A 19,093-nucleotide genomic window follows, 5' to 3' on the forward strand; every position below is an offset into this window, starting at 1 on the left:
GGCAGCAATCGCGTTCGTGCACGTATCTGTCGTGCCGACGCGACTATTTTGAGACGATCGACGCGCGTACAGAGTCACATTGCTTAAGCGCGGTGGCGCGAATGCGCATGCGCACGCAACACGCAGTCAGTTCCTTTACTTTGCGCTGTAGAGACGCACGAATGGAATGGGCAAATGTATTCCGCGTGGTTAACGGATCACCGAAAAGCTTCGTTTCACATTCGATTCCAAGATGTCAGGAAGAACAAAAAAAAAGGGGGGGGAATCTCTATACAACGAGATCAGAACTCGGATACACATAGGCACAGAGCAATCCCTTTCATACGCTTTAGGTAGCTACGGCACGCCTTAAGGCTCTGTGCTGTCCCCTTTTCTTTTTAATCTTTCTATGATGCCGATGGCGCAAGCATTGCAGTCTATTCCCGATCTCAAGTTTTCACTCTACGCCGATGACATCACTCTTTGGACGACTGGCGGTTCTGATGGAGAGATTCAAGACACTCTACAGGCCGCAGCAGACGCCGTCGTGGCTCATGCCGGGGCTATGAATCTCACATGCTCCCCTCAAAAATCCGAGCTGCTTCTTCTACCATCCCACCGGGGGGCCGGAAAACACGTCTGGTATAGAGGTAACCCTAAACCACATCCCTGTTACTAGAGTGGACAGGCTCCGGGTGCTCGGTTTACACATTCAAAGCAACCGGCTCAACACATATACCCTACATACACTCCACACCACAGTCGATCACACCCTGCGCCTTCTAGGGCGAGTCTCCAATAAACATGGCGGACTAAGGAGGCCGAACTTCTCCGCTTGCATGATTCAGGCCTTCGTTATCAGTAAGATTACATTCGCAACACCATATCTACATTTCCTTAAATCAGAATCAGATAAGATCGACACTATCTTACGCAAAATATATAAATTCGCTCTGGGAGTCCCCATACGTACCTCCACTGATAGGCTAATGCTTACTGGAACTTTCAACACACTTACTGAACTCACAGAAGCCCACCTCACATCCCAATATAGCAGACTTTCTAACACCGCAACAGGTCGACACATTCTACAAACTCTTTCTATCACTCCGGCACCCATCATCAAGACTAAATACACCATTCCACATCACATACACGAGAACCTCTGCATCCCCCCACTTCCTAAAAACATGCACCCTGTGCATCACAAACAGCGCAGGAGGCAGCGAGCAAAGGCTCTCCAAAAACAATTCTCCACCTCTAAAGACGTGCTCTATGTTGATGCCGCCGAATATGGGAACAGAAATCATTACGCAATATCAGTCATTAACTCTCACGGCCAGGTCGCTGCGGCCGCCTCCATTCCTGGCTCTTCCTCGGAGGAGGCGGAGGAAGCGGCCATAGCCCTGGCCCTCACAATTCCAAATTCATCAGTTATCGTTAGCGACTCCAAAGCAGCCATACATAACTTCGGAGCGGGTAGGGTCTTTAAGCCAGCCCTTTCCCTCCTCTTAGCCCATCCTTTCCATCAAACTGTGGCATTAACCTGGACTCCCGCGCATGCGGGCCTTGCCGGAAACGAGGCGGCTCATGCCAGTGCCCGAGGATTTACCGTCCGGGCTCAGGCATCAGATGTGTCAGACATCGCCACGGAGGAGGCGCCGTTTACAGCGCGGGATCGACTTATTACTTACCACGACATCTGCACACACTACCGATTAGACCGCTTAACCTTTCCGCCACTCATGGGCAAATCACCGCCTAGGTGTGAAGTTCTGTGGCGACAGCTGCAGACTCGCACCTTTCCGTCCCCTTACCTCCTCCACCGCATTCATCCCGCCATTTACCTTTCCCCCTCTTGTAAATTCTGTGTCTCTCCCAAAGCAGACTTAAACCACATCATGTGGGGCTGCCCTAAGCGCCCCCTTCCCCCTTTCCTCAAGCAATTAATATCTAGTGAGGAGCAGTGGGAGGCTGCCTTGCGCAGCTCCAGGCCCGATCTTCAGGAGGCCATCCTGGAGTGGGCTGAGAGGATAAAGGAGGCCTACTTCAAGTAGTTCCTCCCCCACCCTCTATTCCATTGCCCCCTTCCCTTTAAAGAGGGATAAATAAAGTTTTTCATCCATCCATCATCTTCGTTAATATTGTTTGTTTATTTATTTCTCCCGAAGCCTTTTTGTCGAGTTCAACTCCGTTTTCCGTATTTGGTATGCAGCCGCATCCGCTCGTTCTCGTGACGCCGATACCGAAGGTCATGCAGTCAAAAAGACGTGGGTGGATTTACCAATGGGGTAACTGGGTATTTGTGACTGCGTATGTGCCCGAGGGCCAAACAACAACAACAGCAGCAACAACAACAACAACAATAACACGGTCACATTCACATAATGCGATTTTTTCTTGCAAGTGCCATGTTTTCGGCGCCATGTTTTCTTGCAAGTCTCCGATTGTCTCCAGAGTCGCCGTCTTTTTCCACAGCTGGTTCGTTGGCACCCCTCGGCGCTACCGCGCTCGTGCGACTTCTTCCGCGTTCTTCGTCGTCGTCATTAATTAATTAATTGATTAAGAAACACAGACGTAACCATTTTACAGTGAATTACAGCGAAGGTGACAAGGGCCAGTTCCCCCAGGATCGTGTCCGCGTGTAGACAAAAAACTCATACGAGGGCCGATCCCGGAGACAGTGCAATGCCGGGCCGACCCGCGGTGGAGGTGCAGTTAGCCATTAAGGGGGCCAACATAAGAGCTTCGCTGGTAAATCTTCTTCAGAGAGTGGAAGAGCACTGAGCTTCTTTTTTTTTCGGCACTCAGAAAAACGCATTCTCGCTGAATAGGATCTTCAAGATCGCGTTCTTGCTCCTTTAGGGCTTTGCATGGGAGGTGTTCAGCTAAGAGGCTTTCGATGCTACCGAAACAGTTCGCGAAGAGTGTTCAGATTTTTTCGTGAGACAGATAGCGAAAAAGCATTTTTTTTGAAGCCTACAGAGATAGCCAGAGTAACTGCCGTGGTCTTGAGCCACTACGTGTACGGCTGCGCGTGTACGCCTCGGCTCCATAAGCGCAGTGTGCCTGGTTCACTTGCTGAAATATACATTCGTCAACCACAGTAGAGCACCTCTACAACGAACGCTGCTAGACCTGAATAACCTCTGTGACAACGGAATGACTCAGCGAAGTTCTCTGAGCTGTGCGGTGCGCGACATATACAACGAAGTGACCTGCATAGCGACGGGTTTCGGAGGCTCCAGGCACTTCGTTTGCAGAGGCGTTCGACTGTATTCCACTTCTTTGACACCACTGCCACGTGTACCTCCCTTCCCGCATAGCACGAGCTAGAGCACTTGTGTGCGCGCTAGCTTCCATTCGGCCGCCATAGTTAAGGACTTTAATTCCTCGCGTCACGAACGGGGAGCGTGTCAGTGTGTGCCATTCTCGCCTCGTCGCCGCTAACGCTTTGGGACGTTGCGTTAAACTGCATTCCCGTCTTCGCAATCGGCCTTGCATGATTCCCGAGTCCTCGTAGCAGAAGGCTACGAAGATGGTGTGAGACGCTGCACCACCTTAGGGGATCGCACAGGTTGTGCCGTTTCTTTCTGGAGTATAAGAAAACACTGTCGTAATGTCGTCGCTGTTATACCGTCATTGTATTCATCGTCTTGCTTCTGCCGTCCACTCAGGCTCGTGTCAAACATAACTGCTTGTTTTATACAAGCCCGTTGGTTCATCTGGTAGCCCTTTGAAGAAACCCAAATGGAGCTGGACAGCCAGCTACGTGCAAAACTATTTCCACAGAGCCTGGGATCTGCCGAATGCTTTTTTTTTAGCCCGAAGCATTATTTGCCTTCTTCCACGCACATTGCGGCAGGTATGTTAGAAGAGTCCTTTTCTCGCCTCATTTCACTTCTCTATAACAAAGAAATGCATGGCATACAATAGAATCGAACTTTTATTTCGAGCACACAAGTCTTATGCTCTATTGATTAGGCCATGACCACGTTTTTTTGTTTATTACCAGTTTAATAATACATCACAAGGAAGCTTTTAGGATTAAGGACACATCAAGAAATAAAATGAACAAATCTCATGTTTTAAAGAAAGTCAGCTATATGCTCGGCTGACGACACGAACTGAAAATTCTTCAACGTGGTATGCACCAACGTGTCTTCCGCTCTTGGGCATTCATTCTCTGGTGCTCTCTTTAAAGTGCTCCCGTGTTGGGTTCCCGCAAACTTCCGCGTGTTTAAACGACAATTGTGCATTTCCATATGCTATGCAGGCCAAGTAACATAGTAATGCCGAAAGGCGTCCCGTTGTTTGGACAGGGTTAAGCGGGAGTTTCTTTCTTTTTTCTTTTTTTACACGTACGCTGGTAGCCGATCCCAAAGGAAAACGCCATTTCACCATTCAGTAGACATCTATCTGCTCAATCGTTTCTTCCTTCTGGCATCAAAATTCGGCAGACACACTTAAGACTGCTAACGCGTTGGAATGCTAAATCATTATAGTCCATTTGATGAAATGTTTCTTTTTCCCTGCGCGTTTCTTGTCCGTTCAAGCTCGCGCCTGCGTTCTAACTGCGCCTCGGTAAAGCCAAATGAAAATGGAGGACGCTTAAGCTTCGCCTTCAAGAGTGGATTGCGACAGCGTTCCCGTCGACCCGCCAAGGGGTGTAAGACAATGGGCTACGGCGCAGCGACTACGCGCACCGCATCGGACGCGGTGAGCGTCGAGCAACGCAGCGTCGGCGCGGCAACGAAATGTGCGCCTGAGCAAGCGACGCACGCCTGAGACTTAGAAACAGCTCGTTTCTAAGGCAACACCGTGTTCACTAGAGGCGCTCTTGTACCGCTTTGAAGCATCGAACTCGTGGCTCAGTGGTAGCGTCTCCGTCTCACACTCCGGAGACCCTGCAGGGTTCGATTCCCACCCAGCCCATCTTGCAAGTTGTTTTTTATTCATGAAGTGCCTGCTGGGATTTATCGCTCACGGCCAACGCCCCCGATGCCGACACCGACGCCGACGACACCGGCTTTACTGCGACACGAGCTCCTTAACGCTGTTGCGTTAAAACGCGCTCGCCTGTCCGCGAGGAGTTCATAACTCGAGGCACCGCTCAGCGGCGTTCAACTGGTCATTAATGCTTTTGTTGCGATAGCAACTGTATGGACACTCCAGGCGCATTCTTGCCGTCGACGTCGGCGTGAGGTTCCGTGTAAAGTCCAATGGCGATAGAACCGTAGCCGCGCGCCGTATGCTGTATGTGCGAGTGAAAGCGTGTGAGGGGGAGCCGGCGAACACGGTTCAATCTCGCGTGCGGGAGCGAGGAACGCGGCCCGGATGTGTGCTCCTCTCCTGTCGCGCGCGAGGGAGGGTGTTCAGGCGAGGGTGGAGGGGCGTTCTTCTCCGGCGGCTGCTCATATAGGGTGCCTCGACGTGCGCTCCTCACATTCGCCGAGGCTGTCGGCCTCGCCGACCGCCTTTAGCTCCATCACATTTCCGCGGCGTGCTGCTGTTTCTGGTGCTCTTTCTCTCCCCCTACTTTCATTCCCTACCCCCTGTGCAGCGCGGTTGAGGTGTCCTCTGCTGAGAGACAGTTACTGCGCTGCACTTTACCCCAACCTTTCCTTCCCATCTTCAAGAATCTCCTTCTCTCTCTCTCGATGCTCTCCTCGCCCGTCGCTCCGTACAGAGTGGAGACAACCGCGGCGTCTACTACGGCGTTGGCCGCACGAATCGCGGACGCCGTGGTAGACGCCCTTGCCGCGTTGCCGGCGCTCGCATGTCTTGAGAGCGATCTGCGACGTGGCTAAAGTGCGCGCCCGCGCGGGCTTCATCTTCCGAGCGATCTGTGCTATGTTTGCAGAGCGCGCGTAGTGCCGGTGGCTTCGTACGCGCTGTACCCTTGAAGTTTCGTTCGCGTTGAACGCGAGAGATGCATGAAGGTCAATTCGCTTGCTGCGCTGCCGCGATTCCTCACTCCACAATTCTGACAGCGAGTTTTCCGCACTCGTCGAGCAAGATTTGTTGATGTTTATCTGTGCACGCGTCACACCGTGCTGGTTAACTTAGTTAGAACACGTTGGCGGGCTTGTTGGTTTGAATATATGATAGAATGTGTAAGCGCGACTGAACAATGACGTAAAAAGAAGCAGACACGCAAAGACAGCGCTGTCTCTGTGTGTCTGTTTCTTCCTACGTCCTTTTCAGTCACGCTTACGCATTCTATCATTCTTAATTCAGTTAGTATAAGCGAATGTTTACACGTGTATGCGGCCGCTAAAATTGCTATGATTACTTCGCACAGCTATCCAGTGGTCTATCGCAATCGATGCTTCGCCTTTCGGGCGAAACTGCGAATTTTTTTTTTATATAATCTCGTTGGTTGCTAGAAAGTAAAAGAACATTTCGTTGGTCGAAACTTTTGGAGTCTCTGTTTAGTGTGTCTTCAACGCGAGCGGTTGTGTAGTGCGTGCAAAGGACTCTGTGGCCACCGTGCCGAAGTTTGGTTTATGATTTTTTTGCAACTCCGCTTTGAGGACAAATCAATGCATTCATCTGTGGCATCAGAAGCTAGCAAACGTATATGAATATGCACCTCTCGTGAACGAGAAGCAACGAGGCATGTGTCACGCTGGCATCAGCGAAAACAGTTTCGGCGATAATTTGTCAGTTGGCCAATGGACTGGTGCGTCGACGCAGTTCTTAAAGTTGCGAAACACTTAGCGCATAGCTTAAAACATACCTCTTGGAAGGGAAAGGGGTGGGCGGTGAGGCTTTGCGTATGGCTGGGTTACTGAGCTGAGCAACGAAATTCGTAGCATTTACAAGCGAATGACGGTATATCCACGCTTTTCGAGCTTTCCGAACGTATCACCAGGGCGGCGCCACCAAACGCTCGTTATGTGAATAAGAACAGGGCGAACAGGGTGGCCGTGCTTCAATTACGATCGTTCCCACTTGAAGCTGAGAGCAGCAGCAAATAGCTCACAACGTTCTCGCATCACCATTCCACAGCTGAGACGTCACGAACCCCATATGCCAGGCCGTCACGCAATTTTATTGCTCGCTGTTCGCCGAAGGTGTGACCGACGTCGGCGACCGAGCCGCCTTCAGCCACTTTTTCGATGCAAGCCTCATTTTTCGCGTGTCACGTGCGTTTTTTTCTATTATCTCCGGTTTGATACGGAGCCATAACGCGCCAGTCAAATGTGTCGTTCGACGCGAACATTGTCACGCCATGAAGAACGTGACATCGCACGAACTCGAAGGAACCAAAGTTCCAAAGGTCGAACTGGGAAGCTTATTTTGTTTGCGCGATAACGCGCTTCTCAGAACAAGGCGCAGGTTTCTATGTGATCGCCCGAGGAAATCTTCGCCCGACGACAAGGGTGGAGCGCCCGCTGCTGGAGACGCCATGGCCTTATTCATCCAGACGACGCTGCTACTCCTGCTGGCTTGGATTGCGACAGCGACTGCACGGCTAGCCACATCCGAGAAAGTGCTCCTGCAACGAAAGGGGTTAGTTGTCCGCCATCTGTATGCTGTTCCTGTGTAAACGCGACGATATGAAGCACTCTATTAGTCTAAACATCTGTACCGGCAACAGTCACACAGCCGCTTCTATTAGCGACGCGTCTGGTAAGGCACGTTTCTCGTCTGCAAGAACACCCCCAGATGGTTATGACGCAGACGACAGGATGATGCATTTGATGCAGACGATAGGATGATGCAGTTGATGCAGACGACAGGAAAAGCAATATCTTTCGTCCGGCCTCCCGAATCGGAACGGATCATGCAGAAGAACTGTATGACATACGGATTTGCCCAGAAACAATGTTTCGTGCATGACGTGAGAGGAGAGGTGGCCCAGTTAACTTCTGAGGGGAAATGTAGAAAAGACGTGCATTTCTTACGCGAGCTGCGACGCACGCAGTCGATAGACTCGGGAGAGCGGTCGTGCGAGATCTCGAGCCCAACTGTGTTGCTGTTCGCGCAGGAATCTCTGCGCCTACCGCGTGATCCAAAACGTGACCTGCCGGGAGCGCAACGGCACCGAGGTCGTGCAGGTCAGGACCAGACCCGAGTGCCACACCGGCGACTGCAGCATATACACGTAAGTGACACGCCCGGCTGTGACGTCATGTGCTTGCTTACTCCTTTGTCATCGCTTGCGCGCGCAACGCCCGTTCTTATCTGGCGCGAGACAATTTTACCAGCGTGCCAGCGAATGCGTGTTGCTTTTCTTAACTCTAGACGGCATGCGATGACAAAAAATGCGCGTACGCCTTAAGGACTGACGTGATTTTATTTTTTGTCGCTACCTGACCCGTGTCGTTACAGACGATCGCAAATACTAGCTGCGCAAAAGACGGGACGCAAGGCGAGAAAGGAAACCTCCTTGTTCCCTTCCTACTCGCCCGTCTACCTGTATTCTAACTGCATTCGGTCTTCGTCGCAAACGTTGTTGCAAAGTCTCAGTGAGTCGGCAGTCGTGATTTACGCGTCCTACAACGCTATCGTTATACTGAGTGTTGTACAAGTAGAGGAGAGCCAACCGTGCAGTCTTGAACGTGATGGCTTGAATGCCAACCAAGATTTTTCAATGGCCCCCGGCGGACTCCTGCAAGCGATGCAGGGCCGATATTAAGCTACCTCATCTTCAGTTGTTTCGTTTCTGTCATCACCCCTCAGAGAAGGGCAGGAAATCCCTGCTAATCTACTCTCTCTATCTCTATCTCTATTTGTCCTTGTATGCAACAGGCAGTACTGCCGATAAATCTATATGTTCGCCATGGTGGCGTATAGTGATGGTGTTGTACTGTTGATCCCAAGGGTGCGACATGGAATGCCGGCTGCGGCGGCCGCATTTAGATGGAGGCGAAATGCGCCCGTGTGGGTGCACGTTAAAGAAACCCAGGTGGTCAAAATTAATCCGAAGTCGCCCACTACGGCGTGCCCCATAACAAAGTCGCGATTATTTGTATATATGTTTATTTTTTGGACGAGCCAAGTACACCTGGCGCTTCCATCTGTTCAACACTCCGCTTGCAAAGTGCCAGTGACTGCCGCCGTGAGCAGGGAGGAAATATCGAGCATTCAAATTAGGAAAAGAAAAACACAGATTGATCGGTGATCTTTTACTGGCGCGACTTCAACTGACGTCCTGACGACATTCACTGTAGAACATCCAAGGAGGCGGTCGGTAGCCGCATACATCCCCTCTCTTTGTTCGGTGGTACATGAACGTGGCCTCTGCATGCACGCAGGGTTCCGATGAGACGGCCCGTCTACGTGACGCGGGTGCGGATGCAGCAGAAGGTCATCTGGAGCTGCTGTCCCGAGTATTCCGGCCCAGCGTGCACCCCAGGTACTTTGCTTCAGCGGCAGCCTCTGAATTCATTTTGCCAGGCGTGACTGGTACACTGTGCCAAACGAGACGCGTTGTGGCCGCGATGAAGTCGAGTTCGCTTGCCGAAAAGGCGGCTTCGGGCTCAGGATTCTCTTGTTCGGCCACTGCTGATGTGCCGCTAGGCTTTTGCACATTTCTAACAGCCTCCTTGATATAAGACTGCTATTTGCATTGTCGTGTCACACATATATATATATATATATATATATATATATATATATATATATATATATATATATATATAGTTATCACATTACACCGTATTTTCGGTTTCGCCGCAGCATTGCAGATTCCAGCCCAGGCTCCGAAGATACGAGGAGGGGAACACAAGCGCAGCCTTCACGTGAGCATGTCTGTCTGTCTGTCTCTATCTGTCTGTCTGTCTGTCTGTTTCTGTCTTTCTATCTATCTATTTCTTTCTCTCTGTCTTTCCCTCTTTCTCTCTATCTATTTCTTTCTCTCTGTCTTTCCCTCTTTCTATCTATCTATTTCTTTCTCTCTGTCTTTCCCTCTTTCTTTAGTACGACGATCGTTGATCGCCGGCCGCGTTGGTTCCACGTTTGATGTATTCGAGTTCAATCCTCATAAAACCAGAACATGAGTATAGACACAGCACTGAGACACTGTCCAAGGTCTCATACGTATACCTCGTATTTAAAACTCCTGCGCCTATTCTTTATACCGTGAACTGCGTTGTTCATGTGATATCTTTTTTGAGAAACGTTGCTTACCTGCGTTGCCAGGGTCGTATAAAACTCGAGCATGGACTACGGGGTCCAAGAAAGGAACCGCCGAGTCAGAGTGCTTTGTGTTACGAAGGGATGGCGCGACGTCCGTTGTTTTGCAGCCGTGGCTTCCCTGCCCATTGCGTGGAGTTTGCCGTTGTTTGGACACTTGACAAACTTGACAACCACCGCTTTCTTTTTTTTCTGTCCCGTTTCTTTTGTTCGGAAACATCCCGAAGTCAACGATCGGTTCTTCGTACTTTGAAGAAGAAGCTTTAGCTTGGCGCCAACTCCGACTTCCTTCTTCAAATAGATGTAAAACGCAAATTCAAACGCGAACAAGTCGAGAAACATTGGAATGCGTCGTTGCCTCTCCAGATTGGCCTTCGTTTGTCACATCATGTGGCTTATAATTGAGTCTCTGAAACGCACATTTCAGGGCAGTTCCGCGCTTAGTTAACCGGCTACGGTACGATTACGGCTCGCACTTGCGCGTAATTAGGTTAGTTAATTTTTTGTTCACGTCTCGCTTCGCGATGAGTTGAAACTATGAGACATGTGCGTTGCAGGTTCCTGGAACCCCAAGGACCTGGCCTCCACCACGTGACCAGCCACCTTCGACTGTGCCCTGCAACTGCGGCGGTGCCAGGTGAGTCTTCTCGGCCGAGAACAGTGTTAAGTCAGTCAGTCAGTCAATCAATCAATCAATCAATCAATCAATCAATCAATCAATCAATCAATCAATCAATCAATCAATCAATCAATCAATCAATCAATCAATCAATCAATCAATCGACGCTTCCTCTCTGCTTAAATGTCAGTTCTGATGAACTGGAGTGGTCGAAACAGTCAATTACAGGCGGGTGAGCCTCTGCCAAATGTATTGAGAAATGCGTTTTTCGCGAGCGTGAATGTTCGTGGGATTCGGTACACCCTTTGGCATTCGCTTGGACTGTGTCACAGACTGTGACGATAATGAGTATCCGTGCGTGGGACGTCATACGTTGCGCGCAGCTTTCTTTTTTTTTTTTTCGGCGTTATACTGTGGCATCGTAGCGCTGACGGATGTCACCTATACTGTGCCGTTCAGGACTACTTCCGGAGCTCCGGGACGGACTTCCGGCGCGTCTACCCCTGGGCCACCCGGTCCGCCCGGTGCGCTAGGTCCGAAGGGACCACCAGGACCACCCGGTGAGTGGCCCGGTGTGCCTTTGTGTATGCCTGCACGTATATATAATCTGGTTCTATAACTTAATATAATCTGTAATATATTTCTAACCACGTAATCGATTTCGACTACCTGCGAAAGTTGAGCGCGAACACGCCCAATTGATTTCTCGATAGAGGGCCATTCATATATGACCCGATGGCTCTACAGCTTACTTACGCGACACAGGCGAATAATCGTTCCTGCAGTGGGACGTTCCAATGGTCATCAGCGTTGTTCGACACGCTGCAATTGGTTTGGCTTTTCCTTGTGCGCTCACGTGCGTGATGTCGTGCAGTGATTGCGACGTCACCTGCTGAAACGACGGAATGTCGCGAAGCTGGCTTCTCTGCACGACACTTTTGTGTTCGGAGACGGCAGCGTCGACGAGTGTCTTTGTTGCCGTAACTTTCCCGCGCTATTTTAGCGCTCCGCGCTTTAAATGAATGCGCTGAACGCAACTGATATCGGCTGAAGGCTGAAGAAACGCTATAAGCGCATACTTCCGTGCAACGAGATCGGAGAGTGGTTGGGTATACCGCACCGCATAGCACATATGCGTGGCGTGGTTGCGCGCCGCTCCAGAAAGGGAAGATAAAAAAGATGATAATGATAATTACGATGGTTTACAACGGTATTTTTCACTTGAAACGTGGCGGTGAAAAATAGTCACGTAGCCATAGTATAATATATACACGTGCCTGTGCCGAATCTGACAATGCCGCCATTATTTATTGCATTTGTTAACGGAATACTGGCGGGCCTAATTCGGCCTAAGCGGGAGGGGCAGTGGCCAAATAATTAAAACAGTACAGGAAACAGTGCGCAAGGATGAGCAAACCACGGAGCAGAAATAAACGAAACATTGTAAGCAATACACGCGATACACAATCTAAAATGCAAATGAATACAGACCGTGAGACAAAAAAATTATACGCAATAAATGAGTACTATAATTACACAAGTTACAACAACGTGCCGCGGGAGCATACTACACACAACAAAAATGTTGTTATCGAGCTGGTTAGCAAGATTATCTTATTGAAAAACACTTACTAGCGGAGATACTACAGTTAGAGCAAAAGGTGGGCGGGCAATAAATATGTGTGGTTGTGCCTCGTCTTTCTATAGAATAGAAAAGGGTTTAATTTGCAGACTCTCGTAAATTTACTGAGGCTTTACCAGAAAAACACCGTGTTGTCTAAGAACGATAGGCGAATTATTTTTTCTAACGTTGGAACGCCATTTAGGCTCCTAAGATGTGCAGGCGAATCATTAATTAAATTATGGGGTTTTACGTGCCAAAACCACTTTCTGATTATGAGGCACGCCGTAGTGGAGGAATCCTGAGATTTCGGCCACCTGGGGTTCTTTAACGTGCACCTAAATCTAAGTACACGGATGTTTTCGCATTTCGCCTCCATCTAAATGCGGCCGTCGTGGCCAGGATTCATTCGATCGTGCGACCTCGTGCTCAGCAGGCAACCACGGCGGATCGGCGAATTATGTTTTCTGTACTTGCCGAAAATAAGCCTGACCGCTTTTCCTTGTACTCTCGAGTTTTGCAACACCTTTATTTTTTTTAGTTATGCGTCCCAAATGTGCGGAAAGTTATTTTTTTTTACGTTTTCAGATGAAAGACATATGCACATTACGAAGCAGTGCTAATACCCAAACTTTTTCGAATAACTTACGGCAACCTTGACTCGTAAAACTGTCGTTACGTACGTCACGCACAGAGGGAAAGCGTTAGAAAATCTGCGAGCTTCCGTTTTAACGCATTCCTGCTACTCGATATTTTGCCTCCATTGCCTTACTTGCTCGCTGCATTTATAAGGGCAAAACCAGAAGCCGTCCAGGGCCTATACTTTTGTAAAGAGCGAAATGGTTTAACCTCGCCACACGACACATTGAAGCCAGAAGTGCGCAAAGCGGGTGATTGAATTCCCCGTATACGCTTCGTTCTCGGCATGACACCATACCGAGAGACACCCTCTCTACAGCGCATGCGCTGATCGACCACTGTGTGCTGTGCTGTGCAGGTGCACCGGGAGAAGACGGTGCTCCGGGGCCGGCGGGTCCTCCCGGCCCCGTCGGACCTCCTGGACCCCCCGGACCTCCAGGTGGCGCTTCCGTAGGAATCCACGGTAACAATCTTGTGTTGCAGCTCACCGCTATCCACTTCCGCTATCCACTTCCACCAGCGACTCTGTTTCCGTGCGTGCGTGCGTGCGTGCGCGCGCGTGTGTGGATGTACCTGTCCGTGAACGTGTCTGCACCATGCTTACTGTCTGTCTGTTTGCTCGGGTGCTGAATGTCTGTGCGCAGTCTGTCTCTGTCTCTCTGAACACCTTTGTTTTGTTCCTGTGTTTGCCTGTTTGTGATGTGGCATCATTATGGGAGGGACAGAGAAAGAGAGAGAGGGGTGGAGAGAGAAAAACGTTGCCACCTGCTACCGTAGCGCGGCGCGCGTTCGAGTGGTACCGATGAACAGAACCTCCTGTACTCTGCCTGGGCAGTCGGAACTATATCCAAAACGCGAGCAAGCAGACAGCTGAGCAGGCTGGATCTGAAGTGCTTTGAGGCATTGTTCAACGGGCCGTAATATGTCGATCCCGATACTTGCACTACATTGTAAAAGCGGGGGCCTTAAGCCATTGGTTCCCACTGCAGGTAGAAGCCCCCTCACGGTTAGGTGAAGTTAAGCCCGACTATTCAGCGTCTGTTCACCACGCATACGCCGAGTGCGAAGTTCGATGATTGGATCGGCTTTGCGAACGTCCCGATATAGCGTTCAGCTTCATATAGAGAGCATCGAGAGCAACAGCGGCGTCAATCACGCGCCGAGAACGCCGCATCTTTACACGATATAAACGCTTCGTAGCTGCACTCACAACTGAATTACTCGCTTAACTTTCGCTTTGCTTTGGACGGCTTCTTTCGCTGTCTTTCCTCACACGAAACTATGATGCATTCGACAGTCACGATATGATTAAGTCACCCGAGGATGATGATGATGATGATGATGATGACGACGAGGAGGAGGAGGAGGAGGAGGAGGAGGAGGAGGAGGAGGAGGAGGAGGAGGCCAGCCTGTGCCACCGCGAATAGGAGGCACGCACATTGCGTTCCAGCAAAGCCACGAGGTAGCCGACGTTCCTTGCCCAGAGGCTTCTGCCAGCCAGGTGGCATGACGAGCGTATGCTCCGAGGCAGCCGTCAGCTTTAATCGTTCGCGTTCGACGGGAAACGTAAGCGTTTGCGCGGCTGTAATAACGCGGCCGAGGTGACCGCAGATGCGTAGCCTGCCGGCCTAATTCGCCTCCGCGTAACCTTGTGGCGAAATCTCAAGGAGAACGCGTTCGTGAGGATGCCATCCCCGTGTACCGTGTTGACAATGTTGCCGTTGGTGACACCGTGAGAGTATAACGCGTGGGCGCTCGTCTAAAGTGTGCATCGTGGGTGTTGCATGCTGAGCGAATGTGTGTGCAAGCCTTCACCGGAGTCATCTCTTGCTTCCTTTTAGATGCGACAGCATTAAGCGGAAGGTTCGCCGGGCTCCGTTGTTGCTGTGTTAGCAAAATAAAGAGGGCCGTTCCCGAAGATATCTAATGAAGGGCGTCGCTAGTCTGATCCTTGCAAGACTCATTTCATAGTTGCTCACTATATTAGCTAGAGAGAGATCTGGCGCTGCCGCGCTGTGGTATGTATGGGAATTTTGAATTTTTTGTTTTGACTTCGGATTGGCATCGTTCTCGGAGAGCCAAGACGCGCCTGACTAGCACCGTTCCGTCTGTCCCAATGATCCATTTCCTACTGAAACAGCACGTAAAGAGCTCTTTTAGCATTATTGGTGCATAAAAGCGTGTTTTGTTTAATTATGAGGACTTCCTTTTGGATGTACAGTTATGTGAAACGTAGAAAGTGTCAGCAGGACGCTAACGTTGCAGGACAGACGACAAGATTCGCGCTTGTTCTGGAACAGTTTCTCGTCTGTTGTTGCTTTTCTTGGCTCGGTTATGCATAGTAGGTGGGAAAACTTCATTGGAAGATGTAATGTGGGCTAATGAAAACCTAATACGAAGATTTTACTTTAAGAACGCGTTATTTGTGTAGCCATATCCACGCTTTAGACGAAGCCTCTTACAACACCAGCCAACACAAGCATCGCAGGCCCATATATACCGTCATTCCCATGACAGCACAGCGCCCCTTAGGAAACTCCCATAGACGGTGGCGCCAGATTTCCCTTCAGGTGTTATAGTGAGAAACAATGTGGCTCTTCTAATGTCGTTTGTGACACGCACCGATCCCGGGGTAAGTGGAGTCAAAGGCAGAGATCCTGATAATGGGTACAGCGATTCTGATAATGCTACGACATTAGTCACTCAGGTAGGGCAAGATTCCTTGTGAGACTTCGTATATTTAGAACAGATTCCGCATAGGATAACCAGCCACTATTACGAGAAAATGTCCTTCTGAGAGCTTAAAGTTATGTGAGGGTAATTGTATGCGTTGTTTTGTGCTCGAACGCAGCTGAAGCAGACCCCAGGGACTTCATCAGTCACCGCAGTGCCATGGTAAGCCTCCACTCCAAATGCTTTACTGTTTAGCACAGGGCTTTAACCGGTGAAGTGTCTAGCTGACAAAACTTTTAAATAGCTTACCGATATGTACCAACTCAACTGCTTGGCTTCGATACATAAATTGTAACCGGGTCCCAACAAGCCCGTTCGATGTGCATAATGCATGCTGCCACGATTTCGCGCAATATTTTAGACGTTTTAGACTGTTTGTAATCTCCGACCCAGCACATCCATCACTTTAAGAGAGGCCGAATCCAACCGTTGCTTTCCACTCGGCCGCTAATAGACAGAGCCAGCGTAAGAGGACACCTACGATCACGATGACTCTATAAAATGAAAAGGATGAACATCAAGACTGCTTGCACTATTACAGCTTACGGTATACCGGTTGCGCAACAACGACGCTGGTAGCGCGATCTTGTGACGCTTCTTCATAAACAACGTGTTAGAAACGTGGTTGCGCTGCGCCAATGTTCTTGCAAAAGGGGAAAAAATAATAAAATAATCAATTTTACTTTTGTTAATGTTGTTGCTGAAGCCTTTGCGCAAGCATATATGGGCATCATCGTTGTAATTACGGTTCTTTGTGCTCTTGTTGAAATTATCGTTGCAAGATACTGATGTTATGCACGACTGTGTCGCGGGCGTTCCGCAGTATAGTACAAACTGTATGACGCTTTCACACTCAGGCTAAAACTATCGGCTGCACAAACGCCGTGCTTTGACGGTGGCGCACGGCTAATTGCGCTTGGTGCGCGAATGCTTTCCAGGGCGTGTTGGAGACAGTGTCCAAGTTGGCGAACGACCTCTCCGACCTGGACGAACGCGTGGACAAGCTCGAACGAGCCCTGAGGCGACTCACAGGTACAGCGTCACACCGCTTATAACAAAACACGACGCGGAGACGTATATATGCTTCTTTTACTACACCTCCTTGAACGTACAATCGCCCGCATCGCCACCTTCTATAAGCCTTGTTCGGAGTATTGTGCTACAGGTCAAATGAGACTCCGTGGGCGAACAAGGGAAGGCACACAGGCCTTGCACTGATTTTCTCTTAGGAATAACATTCAGTCGAGTAAACGTGTTCTTTAGCAACGTCTCGCGTCGTCAAAAGTTACAATTCTGTTCCGCGAACTCATACGTGTTTGTCCCGCGGGCTCAGATCTGAACGCAGGTCCTCTGGGGATCGGCAACGACGACTTGGGACCGGTGTTTACGGAGCCGTTCGACGGCCACACGTTTGGCCAGCCTGGTCCGACGAGACCCCCCGTCGCTTACGAGGACGTCGGCTACGACACCGACGTCCCCAATCTACCAGCGACTACGGTGCCGTCTGGTGCGGCGCCTTCTGGTACAGATGCTGTCGAGGACACTTCTTCCTCCAGGACTCGAACGACAAGCGCGCTGGATCGAGGCGAGCACTGACAGACGAGCACCAGCAGACGACACAATCCGAAAGAAACAGACGAAAAAAAAAAAGAAGGAAGGCTGGACGGACGTACCCAATATGGCGTAGGCTAACAGACGCCGTTAAACGGAAACGATCGCACATCCGACTTCCCGGCTTAACTAACAGACGTTTGTCGAAAGAATCGCATTTGACTTTAAGCATATACTGTCCGCCGAGACGCCGTGAGCGTCAGCTTTTTCGCGTTCATTCTGAGCGCCATGATCGCGGTATGCTTGAAAGACTACAGGCTGCTTTGCATTCCGGGAGTGAGCGTATTTTTGACTGGGTGCAACTCGCGGGGCTTTAACATCGCTTAACACTTCTTGCCGTGCCTCAATGCAAAACGCCGCAGTCAGTATCAGCTAACTTGCTTAAAGTGAATAGACAACTGTTGCAAAAAAATATACATGAAGTAAATGTCGTTCGGGCGACTCAATGCTTTGTGCGTCATAGTTAGTTTCAGTAAAAAAAATAATAATTTATAAATGCGACAACTGATAACAATCTTTGTGCAACGGGGAAAGGAAATACCGAAATCCTCGCGTTGCTGTTATCACGTGATCCTTTCATTTTTCTTTTTTTTTTGCAACGTTGTCTGTACTTCCATGCGAACGAAGTGACAGGCCGAGCACTGTCGGAAAAGTGCTTCGTCAATGAGAAACTATCTTTGTAACTTACAGATTATCTGCCAGCGCTCATTCAAACCATGAACCACGAGCAATCACGACCACGTGAGCGTTCAGGGGACGCGCGAGATCGGCGTGGGACAGCGGCTTCACTTGGTAAAGACGTGCAGCAAAAAAATTTCCTAACACATTGCGTCATGTGGACGTTAAAAATGTACCTCAACGGTCAGTGCAGACGACGTGAGGTCAACTACTACGTAAACACAAAGGCAAACGCAGAAAAGAGATCTGCGGTCTAATTAACACACGATGCTAAAGAAATTTCGGAGTTTGCTTGCGAAGCGCGCACAAACCGTACAACAATCTTGAGACGCGTGTGTTTTAGGCACGAAACATACACGCAAACGACAACGCTTATGTGTACAGTACTAAACCACGATTAACAAAAAGAGAAATAAAATAAACTGGAAAGCAAGAACGAGCGTCCGTGCCTACCGCCTCTGTCTCTTCGACGGCGCCAAATAAAGCGTGAAATACGGGTTTCACGCGTGAGCGCTTTCGATCGTGATCGAGCCCGATCGGGGTGGAATTTTCTGGATCACGATTGGATACAAGCTACTGGAGGGAGTTAGTCGCGGCCGAGAATTTCGATCCGGATCTGGCTCGATCGCGATCGAAAGACGCAGTTTGATGCATGCAGCGAGAAAGGTGAAATGATACGAAGTCCGATGTGTGAATGTAGATAAATAATTTATTTGCGAAAGTCAAAATTGTAAAAAAACGTACGTATGCGGTATAAATACATAGTCGCAACCAGTAACGAAGATTTCGCTTGTGGCAACGTAGAAAAAAAATACGTATATTCGGTACAGTCTCTTGGTTAACTTCACGTATGTACACATGCGGTCTTTACGCATGCTCGCGTATTAAGTAACGTATATTGCCTATTGCACGTAACAAAATTGTGTGCGTACGCTATATGAAAAGCCACTTGGACGTTAAAAACACTTGTCTGCTCATGTAACCTTTCGAGTGAGCGTGCAGTTTTCGAGTGCTTATGTGAGAAAAATGTCAAAGGTTAACACCGTGAAAAGGACGTCGTTCACACA

The 19,093-nt window shown here is 49.6% G+C and overlaps 1 protein-coding gene across 2 annotated transcripts in view; it reads left to right on the top strand.

The window, feature by feature from the left end:
- The window catches only part of LOC135915513 (collagen alpha-1(XXVI) chain-like), a 51,729-nt gene extending 33,438 nt beyond the window's left edge, over window positions 1-18,291 (top strand). Inside the window, exons 2-11 of one of the 2 annotated variants that reach the window (XM_065448627.1) lie at window positions 7,312-7,497; window positions 7,976-8,092; window positions 9,246-9,346; window positions 9,670-9,731; window positions 10,683-10,762; window positions 11,204-11,304; window positions 13,363-13,467; window positions 15,856-15,899; window positions 16,676-16,769; window positions 17,071-18,291. In XM_065448627.1, the coding sequence (XP_065304699.1) occupies window positions 7,394-7,497; window positions 7,976-8,092; window positions 9,246-9,346; window positions 9,670-9,731; window positions 10,683-10,762; window positions 11,204-11,304; window positions 13,363-13,467; window positions 15,856-15,899; window positions 16,676-16,769; window positions 17,071-17,333 (1,071 nt within the window). In that variant the 5' untranslated portion in view covers window positions 7,312-7,393 and the 3' untranslated portion in view covers window positions 17,334-18,291. Of the gene's footprint in view, window positions 1-6,836; window positions 7,498-7,975; window positions 8,093-9,245; window positions 9,347-9,669; window positions 9,732-10,682; window positions 10,763-11,203; window positions 11,305-13,362; window positions 13,468-15,855; window positions 15,900-16,675; window positions 16,770-17,070 lie in introns of those variants that run through there. The other variant, XM_065448626.1, reaches the window with a different exon arrangement.
- Window positions 18,292-19,093: the final 802 nt, after the last annotated feature.

This window comes from Dermacentor albipictus, chromosome 2 (genome assembly GCF_038994185.2).
Source record: "Dermacentor albipictus isolate Rhodes 1998 colony chromosome 2, USDA_Dalb.pri_finalv2, whole genome shotgun sequence".
NCBI classification, from domain to species: domain Eukaryota; kingdom Metazoa; phylum Arthropoda; class Arachnida; order Ixodida; family Ixodidae; genus Dermacentor; species Dermacentor albipictus.